At 45.2% G+C, this 15055-nt stretch overlaps 1 protein-coding gene across 1 annotated transcript in view; it reads right to left on the bottom strand.

Annotated features, from left to right (window-relative positions):
* SLC6A2 (solute carrier family 6 member 2) overlaps nucleotides 1-14333 on the bottom strand; it is a 1355875-nt gene extending 1341542 nt beyond the window's left edge. Inside the window, exons 1-2 of the mRNA XM_078668346.1 lie at nucleotides 14196-14333; nucleotides 12914-13371 (exon numbers count right to left, since the gene is read on the bottom strand). Of these exons, the coding sequence (XP_078524472.1) occupies nucleotides 12914-13238 (325 nt within the window). The 5' untranslated portion in view covers nucleotides 13239-13371; nucleotides 14196-14333. The remainder of the gene's footprint in view (nucleotides 1-12913; nucleotides 13372-14195) is intronic.
* Nucleotides 14334-15055: the final 722 nt, after the last annotated feature.

The following is a 15055-nucleotide window of genomic DNA, read 5'->3' as shown; positions in this document are numbered from 1 at the left end:
GGGATTGCCAGAGGAGGGGGCAGGAGACTCCAAGCTCTAGCAACGCTTGCAGCTGCCACCACACGGAGACCCTGTAATTTCCGCGCCCGGATACGCTTCATCAGCTGCTCAGGACTCCCGCAGCGGAGAACATGTGCTGTCGTGCCTGGGCAAAGGGCAGGCATGTCTGCGCCCATCTGCTGCCGTTCGAGGCTGGGCCTATTCTCTTGGGCGGCACAGAAGGTCTCATGCAACTATATTAGTCCTGAAGAGCCCTCTCACTCTTATGGACACCACATGAGTCACAGGGTGCGAAAGATGCCCCTATAGTGAGTATTTGCCTATCAGTGTGGTTTGGTCTTTGCCCTGCTGTTTGGCATTTGGAGACCCTTTTTAACTTGGACATAATGTGAAAGAGAAAGGCAGCCCCTGTGGGTACCTTTTCTGGCATGAAACGTGCAACTATTGATTATTTCTTGGTGAAAGAAATAGATGGGGCAGAGAGGAGGCTCTCGTTGGATCCGGGTGGCCCCTCTCTCCCTTTGCTTGGTGTATTATCAAACATGGCTAAACAAAAATCTCCGGAAGGAGCATTGGGCCGTCCTGGTGGCTTTAGATCCCACTAGCCCTAGTAACCCCCCTCCCGGGTTCATCAACAACGAGTTCATAGCTTCTGATCAGAGTGTGGACTTGGGGGGGCTCCCAAGCTCTCAAGAGATTGCGGTGAGTCAACAAGAACAACAAGACTGCTAATAAAGGGGAGGGGTACCGCAAATAGCAACTTGAAGGGCGTAGAAGAGCTCTGGGCTCCCTTAAAGCAAAATGTTACCGAAGTAATGACTAAGTTTTGTAACAAACTCACCAAAGTAATGTCAGACTCTAGACACACAATAGGTAGAGTTGAAAGTGCGTTAGCCTCTATTAATCAAGTACCCTGACCACTAACTCACAGCCACAGACGGTACAAACTGGAAATTCTCCTCCAGATATGCGGAGCAGTACCCAGCCCCTCATTACTAATTCTAGGGTAACAGGAGTTGAGAACCGTGAGCCTGACCTTTTGGGTAGTCGGCTTTGACCGCTCAACTTCCGTCCATGCTGTTCGGACTCTACCTATCAGTGTGCCCACTGACACAGCAACGAGAAGTAGTAACAGACAACCTATCTGCCGACAATAGTCAAGGTTTACCAATAACTGATCTTCCCCCAGCCTGCTGGTCCTAGTAGGTGTGCCAGGTCTTGGTTTTCGAAGGGATGAACCCACTGACCAACTAATTAAGAAAGTGACTCACTGGTTATTCAGACATGCTAGATTTAAGGTGGAAGGCCACAGGTCCATTCTGATGGCTAGGAAGGTTTCATGGATAGGACGGTCTAGAAAAACATTTGCGGGAGCTAGTGTGATAGTCACATTTAAATTTCCAGAACTGGCATGAAATATTTTGCTACAGACCTTCCACCTCTTCTATGAGTATAGTATTAAGTCTCTACCATTGGGTTTTTTTTATAGGCCCACCTATAACACCATAAGTAATAGTCATATTTTATCTCAGGATAGGGCCTCTATTTCCACAGGGGGAATTCATACAACTCTTAACCCTTATACTCCCTTGAGGGGCCTTAATGACCCAGATTGACAGCAAGAGTGCAATGGTAAAAGCAATGTCAGTGTCATGCCTGTGGAATCACTGATACAGAGACTGGAGAACAGGGAGATAGTGTCTGGTGTAAACGGAGGCCACTTTTCTAGTCGCTCAAGCAGTACTGGGACCAGTAGACCAACGGCGGGTTTCACTGCGCTTCTTTTAAATTATATCCAGGGTATGGAGGAAATTAAAATGTTATTTCCTGGCATGTGGCAGGTTTATCCGCCAAATTAGCTGATGATAAGTGGTTCCAATTTGTTAGATGCTTTAATATACTTTGCATTCAGGAGTCCTGGGAGAATGATACAAATTATTTTCTCGAGGGTTAGAAAAAGTTTTTCTGCCCGGAAGAGGGTTCAAGAACAGGAAGAGGAAGGGGTGGCTTACTCATCTTCATAGCCCTCGGGATCTGTGGATCCTTGAAGTACCTGAACTGGGATTTCAAAGTAGCACAAGGCCTCAAATTAGTGGTCGGCATATCGCTTCGGTTCACACTAATCAATTTTTAGAATGCGAAACAGAACCATGGGCCCTCAAGTCTTGTGGAATTAAGTGGTCACCTTCAGTCATTACAGGGTGAAGGCCTACCGCAGGAGAATTTTATTTTATTAGGAGATTTTAATTGTCATTTATGTCCAGACCTAGCACAGAATCTGCTAGACTAGTCCACATTTCTGACCAGGGAGGGATTACATCTGGAGCATTCCTTAGAAGGTCATGAATTGAATGCTCTCCTAAATACATATGGCTTAATATATACCCTGGATCTGATTGCTAATCACTCTAACTCTCCTGTGTCTCCGACCTACAAAGGGAGGGGATGCGCAACAATTATTGATTTTATTTTAGTTTCTTTTTCTTTGGGACGGTTTATATCTTCTTTTAAAATTCAACATAGTCCTTTTAGTGATCATAACCCTTTGACTTTGGTGAGTGAAGTGCCGGGCAACCAGAGTGTGTCCCGTAATATGGGCGGTGTTTAAAAGGTGGCCAAAGTTGGACACCAATGCTTTTAATCATTCTCTTTTTAGAATGAGACAACAGGAGATTTTAAAGTGTTTAGACTTCTTAGCTCCTGGAAAAGAAACCATACCTGCATTCATTGCAATTGCTCATTCAGTCACCAGCTTACTAATTGTCCCGGTAGTTACCCCTCCCTCTGAATATCTGAGATGGTGTGATAGCAAGGGCTCCCAGGCTCTGTGGCAACTCAAGATGGCCCTGAAACAGATACCATGTGACAGAACCTGAGTGGCCAGTTGTCGTAGTAAGTACAAGGGGGCAATTAAGGGACAAAAGCGCTTTCTACAAAAACAAGCCTGGGAGGAGTTAATAGAAGCAAGTGAACAGAGGGACTGCACCCTTTTCTGGAGGTTCTTAATAGCCCCTGTTTCTCAGAGCCGGAAAAACCGGGACTACGTCATAATATTACCTTGGAGCAATGGAAGGCCCATTTTGAGGGAAAGAATCAAGACAGTGGTATATTTTCTATAGGCGTCTAGGCACCGCTAGGAGAATGGCACTAAATTATATACTGGGATGAGTATCCAGGTGATGGTGCTAGCAGGGTGAGGAGAACCACCCGCCTCCTCAAAAACTTTGTGGCCTAGGCCAGTAAAAAATTGCAAACATGAAACTGTCCCCAGCACACATAAAAGAGTGTCTCATAAATTGCAGTGCATGCACAGAGTAAGCATAAATTCTTTAAAATAGATATGGTTTCTCTTGTTTTATTTCCATATGTCTTCAGACAGAAACAGCCGACAGTCAGCTGCTTCTGGGGACAATTTCATGTTCCCCATTTTGAGGGAGTCAATAACTATGGACAAAGTGAGGAACTCATTAACGTCTTAAATGCCCCATTTAGTGATGTATCAAATACCTTTACTCTTGACGAGGTCAGGTTGTGTATTGTGGCATTGTCCCGGAACAAAGCCCCCGGACCCGACGGGATCCCTCCGGACCTTTTCTGTGACAATACCGATGTTTGGGTCCCGGTTTTAACCAGGGTACTAAATGCCACAGTAATGACAGTAATGCCTCCTTCGTGGTCAACTGCCACCTTTGTCCCAATTCTCAGGAAAGGCGATAGGGACAATCCTTGTTGTTACCATCCTATATACCTTATTGGCACTACTGTTAAAGTTCTTGGCAAGGACATATTAAATAGGCTTGCTAATTGGGCTGAAAATAATTGAATTATTTCGGAGGTTGCATATGGATTCCTCACAGGAAACTCAACAACAGACCAGTGGCTTAATATTCATATTTTATTTTTTCTAAATATACGATAGCCAAACCCGGAGCTCTCTTCCTGGGTTTTATGGACCTCACCTCTGCATTTGACCAGGCGAACCACAGTGAACTGTGGACTCTACTTGGTGACCTAGGGGTCGACCCGTCGATTATAAGTGTTTTAATGACCCTTCATGTTAACACTACTGCTGTAGTCAGATATACTTAGGAAGGGGACATCACTGATCATTTTAAATGCTCTAGAGGGGGTCAGACAATGTTGTATACTAGCTCCTTTTTTATTTACGTTATATATTAATGGACTAGAATCATCCTTGATTTCTTTATAGACTGATACCCCCAGGGTAGGCAGGAGACCAGTCGCAATCTTGTTGTGTCCGGATGACGCGGTATTGCTAGCACAAACATCAAGGGTTTGCAGGTCCAACTAGACGTGGTTGTGTCTTTTTATTAACAGGATGGACCTGTCACCAAATTTAAGTAAATCGTATATAATGGAATTCGGTTAGCAGTCCCCTAGACGCAACACTTACAAAGTAGGTACACATAGTTGATCGAAGGTCTTGGCTTTCTTTTACTTAGGAATCTTATTTGATGAGAAACGTATTTGGACACACTTGCATGAGTGAAAGCTATTGGACATGAAAAAGTCATTGGGAGCTATTGCAAACTATGCCACTAGACAAGGCACATGGTCCCCGGGGGTGATTTTAAAGTTATATCATTCCTTCTGTATTGTCAAGGCTTTATATGGAAGTGAGGTATGGGTACACGGTGGTCAACAAATTGCAGAAAATAAATATTTTAGACAAATTTTGAAAGTCCCTCAGGGTACCCCCTCGTATTGTGTACAAAAAGAATTAGGCTCTAAGTACAGAATAGACTTGATGGTGGTTAAACCTCTGTTGTGCTGGGTAAAGATTTGGTCTAGTGAGGAAGCAGGTTTTAACTGATTAGTAATTAAGGACTGCCTCTCACTCAACCATGTCCTTAAAATCCCATGTTTAAGATATATTAAGGAAACCCTCACAGCTCTAGGTAGAGCAGATATTTTCACGAGATATGATGCAGTGAAGCCACAGGACAAGAATATTGTTAAAGAGTTTATTTTAAATATCTCACAGCTTCCCGGGAGGAAAAGGATCTTAGGAAACCCATGGTAATGGGGCAAGTCCTGGTTAAGTCTTTGCAGGGCATGGAGCCTTACCTATCTATTTTAACAAGTGTTCATGACATATTTGTAATTACCTGTTTTAGATCAAACTTGTTCCACCGTTTATTGGCATCTCCTCCTGGTTTTGTATTACACGTAGAAGCGAGAGGTCCCTATGGCTGCGACAATAGATCTCCACAGGATACCCTACACTTTGTTTTCCTATGAAAATATGTTACGCATCCTAGGCGATTGTTTCTTAAACTGCTTTTAAAGGAACTAAGATTTAGGCATGCCCATGTAGCTCTATTGTATTTGCAACGTGTGCCTAATGTTCGCATGCTTTTTAGTGTTATTAACTTTTTAAGAGCTGCACTAAGGTCAAGAAACTCTAGCTGTGATTGATGACTGTAAGGATATTTACTGTATTGCAGACTTTTGTGACATGCTGTTATAAATTAATTTGATGTTGGTTTTAATTGTGGTTTCTTCTAGGGCTGTGACTACTGCGTACCCGTGCAGTTCTACTGTATTTGTATCTCCTGCCTAATATCCGCACGATTTTTAGTGTTATTAACTTTTAACCCCTTCGATGCTGGTGACGGAACCGTTCCGTCATCAGTTACGGCTGAGCTGTGCTGATGACGGAACGGTTCCGTCACGACCGCGCCCTGTTCTGGAATGTCCAGCACAGGGCGCGGCTAACGCGCCGCACGGAAGCGGTTAAAGAGCTGCACTTAGGTCAAGTAATTCTAGATGTGTCTGATTAATACATTTTTGTTATTTGCTGATACACATGAATTTGATGTTGATTTTAATTGTGGTTTCTTTTATGGTGGGGACTACTGCTGAATAAAGATTATTATTATTATTAACTGTGTGATGAACAAAGGGTTCCGTAAATCATGGTACACAATCACTTCTGCAGGTTTGGCATCAGTGAAATTCATGGAAGTTAAAAATATTTTGCTCGCTGTTACATTTGAAAATAGCTACATTCAAATTACTAGGATTCGTTTTTCTATCCACATGTGTGTGCCTCCTTTGCCAGGACAGCTTTGTTACTATCAATTTTAGGGAAAATGAATAATTAAGATATACTGGATTCATGGAATAAAGTCGTGTTGCTATCTGAACTGATTTGAGAACTGGAATCTTTTGGGAAGCTCATTAAAAAACACAATTTGTTAAAGAGACATATGCAGAATTTAAAATATATTAGATATTAGGTAATCAAAATAAAAAATTCCTATGTCTCCATATGCGAAGCAAGTCTTCCTATTGTGTTTAACCCCTTAGCTGCGGCGGCTATTCCGCCGCAGAGCTAAGGGGAAGGTGGGGCCGCGCGGTGCTCCCGTACTCATGACGGAACCGTTCCGTCACGGCCCTCGGGTGAGCTGTGCTTGTGACGGAACGGTTCCGTCACGGCCCCGCCCGCTCTTTAGAACGCTCAGCGCAGGCATGGAATTCACGCCGCGCAGGCGTGGCGAGCGGGCCATGACGGAACCGTTCCGTCACCAGCACAGCCCACCCGAGGCTCGTGACCGAACGGTTCCGTCACAAGCATGCAACGGGTTAAAGGGAGGCATTATATCGCCCTGATGACTAATTCCAAAAACATGATGACTTGGGATGATTCGTTTTCGCAAATCATATTAATGTATGTATAATACAAGGCAACAAAATCATGTTCAGTGATTCATTTGTGGCAATGGTTACATGAGATGGGCACCAGTATTCATTTTTGGTGGACTGATACTTACTTTCCATTAATTCACACAACAGAGAGGTAGGAATGTGTACTATGGTTCAGTCCATACCAAAATGCAATTGAGACTTTTATGACATTATAGAGTGTAAAACACCTTATTTTCTAATTCTTACACCACAAATGTAAATAATGTTTAAATGTTTTTTTAATAATGGAAGTTTTTAATACTGTGAGTTTTTATTAACTGTACAATAAAATTCTTCTCCTTATTCTATTCTTCTATGGTTCATTAGTGGCATGTGCTCTGTGAAAAAAGACTGCCCTCACTCACAAATTTGTGAGCAGTCTTTTTCACAGAGCACAGGCCAATACTGAACCATAGTACACATTCCTACCTCTCATGTGTGAATTATATTTTGACTGGGGGGGTCGTGTAGGAATGCAACCTCTCCACTCTTTTTGTGTGGATTAACTTACTTTTCTTCATCAGACTTTGTCCCATATAAAGAGAGAGAATGCAGTCCAAGGAGAAAAGAGGAAGCGGAAGGTAGGAAAACAGTAATAAAGGGAGAGCAAGCAGGTATGAAAAATAGCCTACAAGAGAGAGCTAAGGAGACAGAGAGCAGGCAGAAGAAAGGGACAAGAGGTGGCATCAAGACTGGGCAACTTTGATTTTTGACAACCACAGGTATTAAGAAACACTTTGGGCATCTCAACTTTTTTTTTTTTACCAAATAAGCACTGTAAATATTCATTAACGCACTTCTGTTGAACTAATAAACTTAGTGGCCTAGAGATGACAAGCATATTGAGAAACCAATCTGCTAAGTTAATCTTGGAAGTCAAATGTTGTCCCCCTTCTTCTCAAGAAGATCTTTTACGAGGAAGGACATGAGTTTTTCATCTACAGGTGGCGAGGTGCCACTTTATCAACTGTGAAGTGGGATGTTACAAATATGTTACCTTTCACTTTGGAAGTGGACAATCATGCCCTGGGGAAATAAATGACAATGATGTTCGGGAAATATATGAAAACACCATCAACTTGTATATGGAGTACTATGGAATCTAGGTAAAGGCAAAAGCTGCACATTTCCCAAATGCTACTTTTGACGGTGACTAGCAATCTCATCAAACACCTTAGCAAACTGGTTTATGCAACAACACCTGATCCAAAGAGGTTGATCCTCAGAGGTTTCCGTGAGGTGATGTGAAGAAGTGTTGACATTTGTGACAAACAGTCGAACGTGGTGTTCAGTTCGGGGATGGACTGGGAGCCAACAGCATATTTATAGCTGCTCATGAAAAGGTTTCAAGACCAGCTCCATGCTCAGTAGCATAGAAAAAATGCCAGGGGTCCTAATGTCAGCAAGCAAAATTACCCCTCATCCCATAGTGGGGTTGTAGAAAAAAGCTCTAATTGAGGTGCAGTGGGCCCTACACAACCGTGGGCCCCCATGCCACTAAACCTGCTGCACTGCTGGTAGCTAAATCCCTATCCATAATAAGATAATCCGGCAAGTGTATTGAGCATGTCTGACATGCTACAGAGGGGCTTGAGGAAGACAAGGGGGTTAGGATTTCTCATTAAGAATTAATTTTTTACATTGCAATGAATGTAAACATGTTATTGCAAATGTGCTAATACATTAGCTATAACGCCACAGCTCAGCTTGTATAGGAAGTCCTGAAGAGAACCTCAGGGCATATTTCAATACTTGACAGTGCTCAATTTGAGCTGGTAGTTTCTGGTGCTCTGCCCTGTATCTTACATTTTAACACAAGCCCTTATGACACTCTGACACATGGTGGTGCTCTTTATCTAATTTAGACATGAGCACAACAATGGTTGTTTATTAATATACATTAGAAATGGCTACTACCTGCCATCCAAGTCATTTTTATAGCTATAGGATCCTGGAGTAGTCTGAATTGGCACACTTGTAGGAGTGTGATCGTCAGTAGTTGTGTTGGTACTGTAACTGGAAGGATTAGCAGAGGCTATGGGTGGTGCAAGCTGCAGTGGACTCCAGAGCAAGAGCCACTGCATTTTTTTTACACATTAAGGACTGATACTATAGTGTCCGCACCTTAACCAGAAGCACTGTGTTGCAGCACAAGCAAATTATTTATGTGCCCTCAAGAAAAGTGTGTGCTGTTTCAGGATTGGATGGAATGAGGTTCCACCACACAAACCAGCCATGAAAGAAACCCCTTAACTCTCCAAGAACCAGAAAGTTTACATGGGTCCCCAAATATACAGTCCAGTTCTAGTAGGCTCCAAATCATTGCCATGTCTTCTTCATAGCATGTGTATTTTAGTGAAGTTGGCTACAAGATTATGTATGGATGGCACCTGTGCCAGTGATGTGGAGCCAATCTTCTTCTACATTGTATGATTGCTAGAAAAAAGGTGCAGACTTTAGAACTTCCATTCTCATCTTGAGAGATTGCCCAAGAATCCTAGTTGTCAAGACAGCTAATTTATCTTAGTTACAGAGCCAGCAGACTTGCTACAGCCAAATCATATCTGGCTGTCTCAATACTGGAATGTGGGAATTGCCTGTTCTGGTTACTGTGTGTACCTTACAGCTAATTAAATTCATTCACATTAAGTCTGGGCTAACTTTTAATGATGCTAGTAAAACTTGCAAAATTCCTGAATTTTATCTTAAAGGAAAAATGCAAAATTTCTTGAAATTACTTACTACACAATTTTGAATTACTTTGGTACGCGAACGCACATCTTGCATAAATAATTCTCACAAGTTCCTAGTGGAAGACTGTCTTGCACTGCAAATGTATTGGCGAGAGAATTTTATTGCTTAAACCATTTTCCAGACAGTATTTTGCAAGCCGTTTTTTTAGTGCCGTTTGATATAAGTCACACAAGATGTTCTCAAATCCCCTTTTAGGTCTGAAAGCATAATTTACCATAATTTTGTGATTTTTAATGGGATTTCACAGGAGAAATGCACAATTTCGCCTTTACTGCATTTCATATTCTCGTTTACAATGAATTATAAGATAAGTGGGCAAGAATAATAGAGAAATTACATTTTCTACTAAGCTACAAGCCCTTCACCTAGATCAGACTCTGCAACAAGTTTTATTTTTCTGTTTGTGGCTTGTGGTTTATAGATCTTCATAAATAAGCGTGTTATCCTTTCCAGCACTTTGCTGGTACCTAAGTCATTGTTACATATATGGTGCCAGAGTTCTAAAACTTGAAAGAATAGTGGTAAGATTCTAACTTTGAATGTACTTATAATTGTTTTGAGGTATGTTTCTCAAATATTGCATGCTTGTGTTTGATGTCCTAAAAACTTTGGTAAAGTGTTGTACGAGACAAGATAAGTTGGTGAAACTCTGCCTTACATTTATTCATGCAAGAGTTCCAACGGCAACTGTTGTATCATAGTTCTTAAATATTTTCTCAGATTAAAGTCCTTCCATGTAATGTTTGAAACAGGAAATAGCAATGAACACACGACCCCCAGCGAGAGAAAGATGCACTGACTCGAGCCCTGATCCTAGCTTCCACAAGTGGCCAAATTGTGTGATCCTCTGAAAACCAAGTTTACCTCCTTGCATTTATTTGCCAAAACTGAGAGCGCTGACACGCAAAATAACCCCCACCTTAAATTTCTGTTATACATAATCAGCAACATTGAGCTGAGACAATGTCAGGGCATGGATGGCCTGGGATTGTGCTGAATTTTGTGGTTTCAATTCTACCCTCCGTCCTCGTTCGTAATATTGACCAGGACGTATTATTCTGTGTCTTTGGCAATTATAATTGTAATTGATAACACTGCGGCTCTGCTCGCAGCATCCGCGGCCCAGGAAAGTGTAGCTACTGCGGGCGCCAATGGAGATCCTGTACAGAGACCGGAAGTCATCGGGTCGTTGTCTTGTGTGAGTAGCCGCTGTGTCCAGTTCAAGCGCTGCGCTCTGAAGCCTGGACGGTGGCTGTGTGTACACATGGCACAGGGCACAACCTGTGCTTTTCACGCAGGGGAAGATGCCACCCAAAAGAAGTGAGTTGTCATTAAAGCAAAGTTTTCATGAATAAAATATGTCAGGAGCCTAAACCATTAGCTTTTGTTACCAAGCAACAGCCACAACAACATATAAATAGATGCGCAGGCTGGGATCCTTTTTAAGCTATCCATCATCCCGCTGCCACACGGTGTCTTCAATATGTATACGGTGTAACATCTGAGCACCTTCTCAGCGCCTGAATGAGGGTCCTTGTTGTCTTTCGGATACACAATCAGACCGCACCACACAGCAGACTGTACCACCCAGCTGTAGATCCAGTGCTATACCGGCACACTGTTCCACCCAACTGCATATACAATTGTATAGTGTCTGACTACCACCCAGCTGCACAGCCTGTGATATACCTGCACACTGTACCACCCAGCTGCACATCCAGTGATATACCTGCAGACTGTACAACCCAGCTGAATATACAATTATATACTGTCTGATTACCACCCAGCTGAACAGCCAGTGATATACCTGCACACTGTACCACCCAGCTGCACATCCAGAGACATACCAGCATACTACACCACCCAGCTGCACATCCAGTGATATACCTCCCCACTGTAGCACCCAGATGCACATCCAATAATATACTGCCATATTATACCACCCAGCTGCACATCCAGTGATATACCTGCACACTGTACCACCCAGCTGCACATCCACTGATATACCGGCACACTTTACCACCCAGCTGCATAGCCAGTGATCTCTCTGCACATTGTACCACCCAGCTGCACATCCAATGATATCCTGGCAGACTCTACCATCAAACTGCAAACCAGTGGTATGCCGCCAGACTTTGCTACCCAGCTGTGGCACATTTAGTGATATACCAGCAGTCTGTACCAGCCAGCTGTACATCCAGTGATGCAACAGCACAATCTACTTCGCAGCTGCACGTCTAATTACATGCTGGCAGACTGTACCACCCAAATGCATATCAGGTAGTATACTGACATACTGTTCCGGACACCTGCACATCCAGGAATATACAGGACGACTGCACCATTCACATCGACTGATATTCCGACATACTATACTACTAGCTGCACATCTAGTGGTACATCGACAGACGGTGTCACCCAGTTACACATTTAGTAATAAACCAGACGACTGTACAGCCCAGATGCACATCCAGCAACACACCGGCAAACTGTACAACACAAATGCACACCCAGCAACACACCGGCAAACTGTATCACACAGATGCCTAGCCAGTGATATACCAATATGCTGCACCACTCATCTGCACATCCAGTGGTATAGAAACTGCACCACCCAGCTGCACATTCAGTGGTATAGAAACTGCCCCACCCATACAAACTGGTTAGCTATCCCCTTCGATCGTGTTCTATCATTCCCGATTGCCAAATGAGTGGTTACGTTATTCTAGATATTCTAGGAGTTAAACTTAAGTTACCTCCGTACACCTCCCAAACCCATACACAACTGTACTCACAGTGCCTCACGTTTGTTCATGCACTAATGATGCCTGGCAAGACACCACAAGAATCGGCTTGCAGGCAGCTGAGACACCTTCCAGGTGAGATGTCGTGGTCGCAGCATCTACCCCGTCCCACACCTGCTGAAATAGAACGTGCACAGGGACGAGTCCTAAACTTTTTTTAAAGGATGCCAGACAGTTCTCAAAGCAATTTTTAGCCAACTACATTAGTCGTAAAGTGTAAGACAGACAAACACTGGAGCTTAGAAGCGGGGGAGCAGTGTAAGATTCAAAGCAGAGTTCAGTCCTAAACACGGGACAGAAGACCTGGATTCTGACTTGCAGGCTGGTTGATGTGCAAATGACTGTGTGACTGGCTGGGCATGTCAACCCTTAACCCGTCACTGCCTGCGTGTCAGCTCAGCCTGGCACGCCACAGACTCAACCCCAGCCCTGCAAACTTACGTGATACGGGACTGACTGTGCCCTACCCTTTCTGAGGCACCAATATTTAGTATTACATCTCAGATTCACTATGTGGACGGCTTCGTCTGTCGGGACGATGCATTTCTTTATACAACTTTTTTCACGATTTTTTTTTAAAGTTACACATTGTGTATGTTTCCCCTGGTGAACTGAAATCACAGAGGTCTCGACGCTTCCCTTACCTCCTCCGTTCTTGTAGCAGAGGTAGGGGAACCTCCAGACGTTGGCAAGATCCACCGAGAAGCCGATGACGGAGAGCAGGAAGTCGATCTTCTTGCCCCAGGTCTCCCTGGCGGGCTCTTCGGGGCTGGAAGGGGCCGCAGTATAGCGGGGTGAAGTGGCCGAGGTCCCCGCCAAGAGAGTGCTGCTGGTGTACTGCACGCCGTTCTGCTCCTTCACCAGAATGAGCTCCACGTCCTTCTTCTCGGCCGGTCCCTCCCTGATGGGGGCCACAGCCGAGAGCTTGTGCTCCGTCTGTCCCTGCTTGGTCATCCTGACTTTTCTCATCCAGATGCGCTCGGGCAGCAAACTCCTAGCCAGTCCGCTCTAACGGCGTGGGACCCAGGAGACCGCGGCGGGCGCTGGCCGGGTAGGAGGCATATGAGTGTCGCTTCTGTTTGTTGCCTTCCTCGCGCCTCAACTGCGGAAAGAAAAACCCAAGACCCACATGAAGCAGCAACAGGCAGTGGCAGCGCGTGAGCTCAGCTGAGGAGGGAGGCAGCCCTGTCACCTGAAGCATGCAGCAGAGCCCAGGGCCATGCTTGCCTGGGAACCCTGCATTCGTGGTCTATAGACCTGTGCGCGAGGGAAGGGAGGCCGGCACCACGCATAGGAGAAGCTGGCTTGCCCGGGATGGGAAGCCTCCAAGAGAGCACACTGAAGAGGGACACGCTCTCCAGGAACACGAGCAAGTAATCTCGCCACAATCACCCCTCTCTCGAAATCCAGCAGTCCGTAGCGCAGACAGAAGCACCTTCAAAAAAGTCAGCTGACCACAGCGCCCACGCGCGCGCCTTTCAAACCTCAGCGCTCGCAGGAGAAACTTTCACGCCCCAGGAGAGCTCAGGGGCAGGGCGCGCAATTAGAACGTGGTGCGCAACTGCGCACCTGTACACTTCACAGCTCTCCAGAGCCTCGCGCGCACGTGCGTGCCCTTCCAAACGCAGGGTGCACAGGTGCCCCATTTGCTACATTCCAGCTGCCCTAAGAGCGCGCGGGCGCGGCGTTCAAGTCTCGGCAGGTATGCGGTCACTTAGGGGGGCATATCACAATCGTATGTGCACATAAAGTCTTAAGGACTTCCGTGCAGGGTAGTACTTCTTTAGAAGAGCCATGCCTACACAGTAGACTCAGTGCGCACTTAGATATTATAACTAACCCTTCCTTGTGCGCACACAAACGGGCATGTCAGGGTTCCTTCGCAGCCCACCCGACCCATGCCATGCTAGAGACCTGGTTGCTTACCTGGCTACGGTTCAGGGAGATCCCGCCCTCTGGATCTCTCGAGCGGCTTGTATCCCAGGACCCCGCGCGTGCTGCCACTTCACGGACAGGTGCTCCGATTCTGGGTTCGGTCCCCTGAGCGCGTCCTGCGCCTGCCTCTTATATGGGCACTTCAAAGTGTCCCCGACCCCCTGCACTTCGGTGATAAGCTCCCGCAGATGACTGTGGAAGATAGAGTTGTTTTTAAATCAGACTCCACTCACTGCACGTGATCCCCAGAGTCGTAAACCCTCCACACTTTCGTGCGCTCTGAATGGCAGACAAGATGTGACGCCGGCGATCCCTCTACGGCGCCCACGCAGACTCCAGGAGGGGTGCTGCTGGAGGAGGGGGCGCAGGGGACCCTCTGTCTCCGAAAGGAGCAGCAGCAGAAGTAGTTCCCTGTCTGTGTAGATCTTGGCTATGTACTTTCTTTTAAATGGGAAATAGTGGGCAATCTGGAGAATGTAAAGTATGCCCCCCTAAAGGTAAAAGCTTGCAATTGGATTACAGCTAACCTGACTTAATGAAGGGTCCTGGCTGGACGCTTTCACCCTTAATGGGGAGGGACAGCGTTCGGCTCCCTGTCACAGGGGCACAATGCATTAAACAGGCGCAACGCCTGTGGCGGCCACTGCACTTTACGGTACACTTTGAGTCATTAAATCACCTGGTTTTCAATAAAGGGCCAGCAGCACCCGTAAAACATACACGAGAGCGCAAAGCGAGCTCACAGAGAGAGCACGGAACATACTGCGCGTATTCACTACACAAAGATTGTACACCGCACACAAAGTTCGGACGCACTGCTTCCTCTCACATACTTTCATACTCACTCTACA

Source organism: Lissotriton helveticus, chromosome 12 (genome assembly GCF_964261635.1).
Source record: "Lissotriton helveticus chromosome 12, aLisHel1.1, whole genome shotgun sequence".
In the NCBI taxonomy this organism is placed as follows: domain Eukaryota; kingdom Metazoa; phylum Chordata; class Amphibia; order Caudata; family Salamandridae; genus Lissotriton; species Lissotriton helveticus.
Note: the sequence above shows the minus strand (reverse complement) of the source record. Positions and strands in the feature narration are given on the sequence as shown.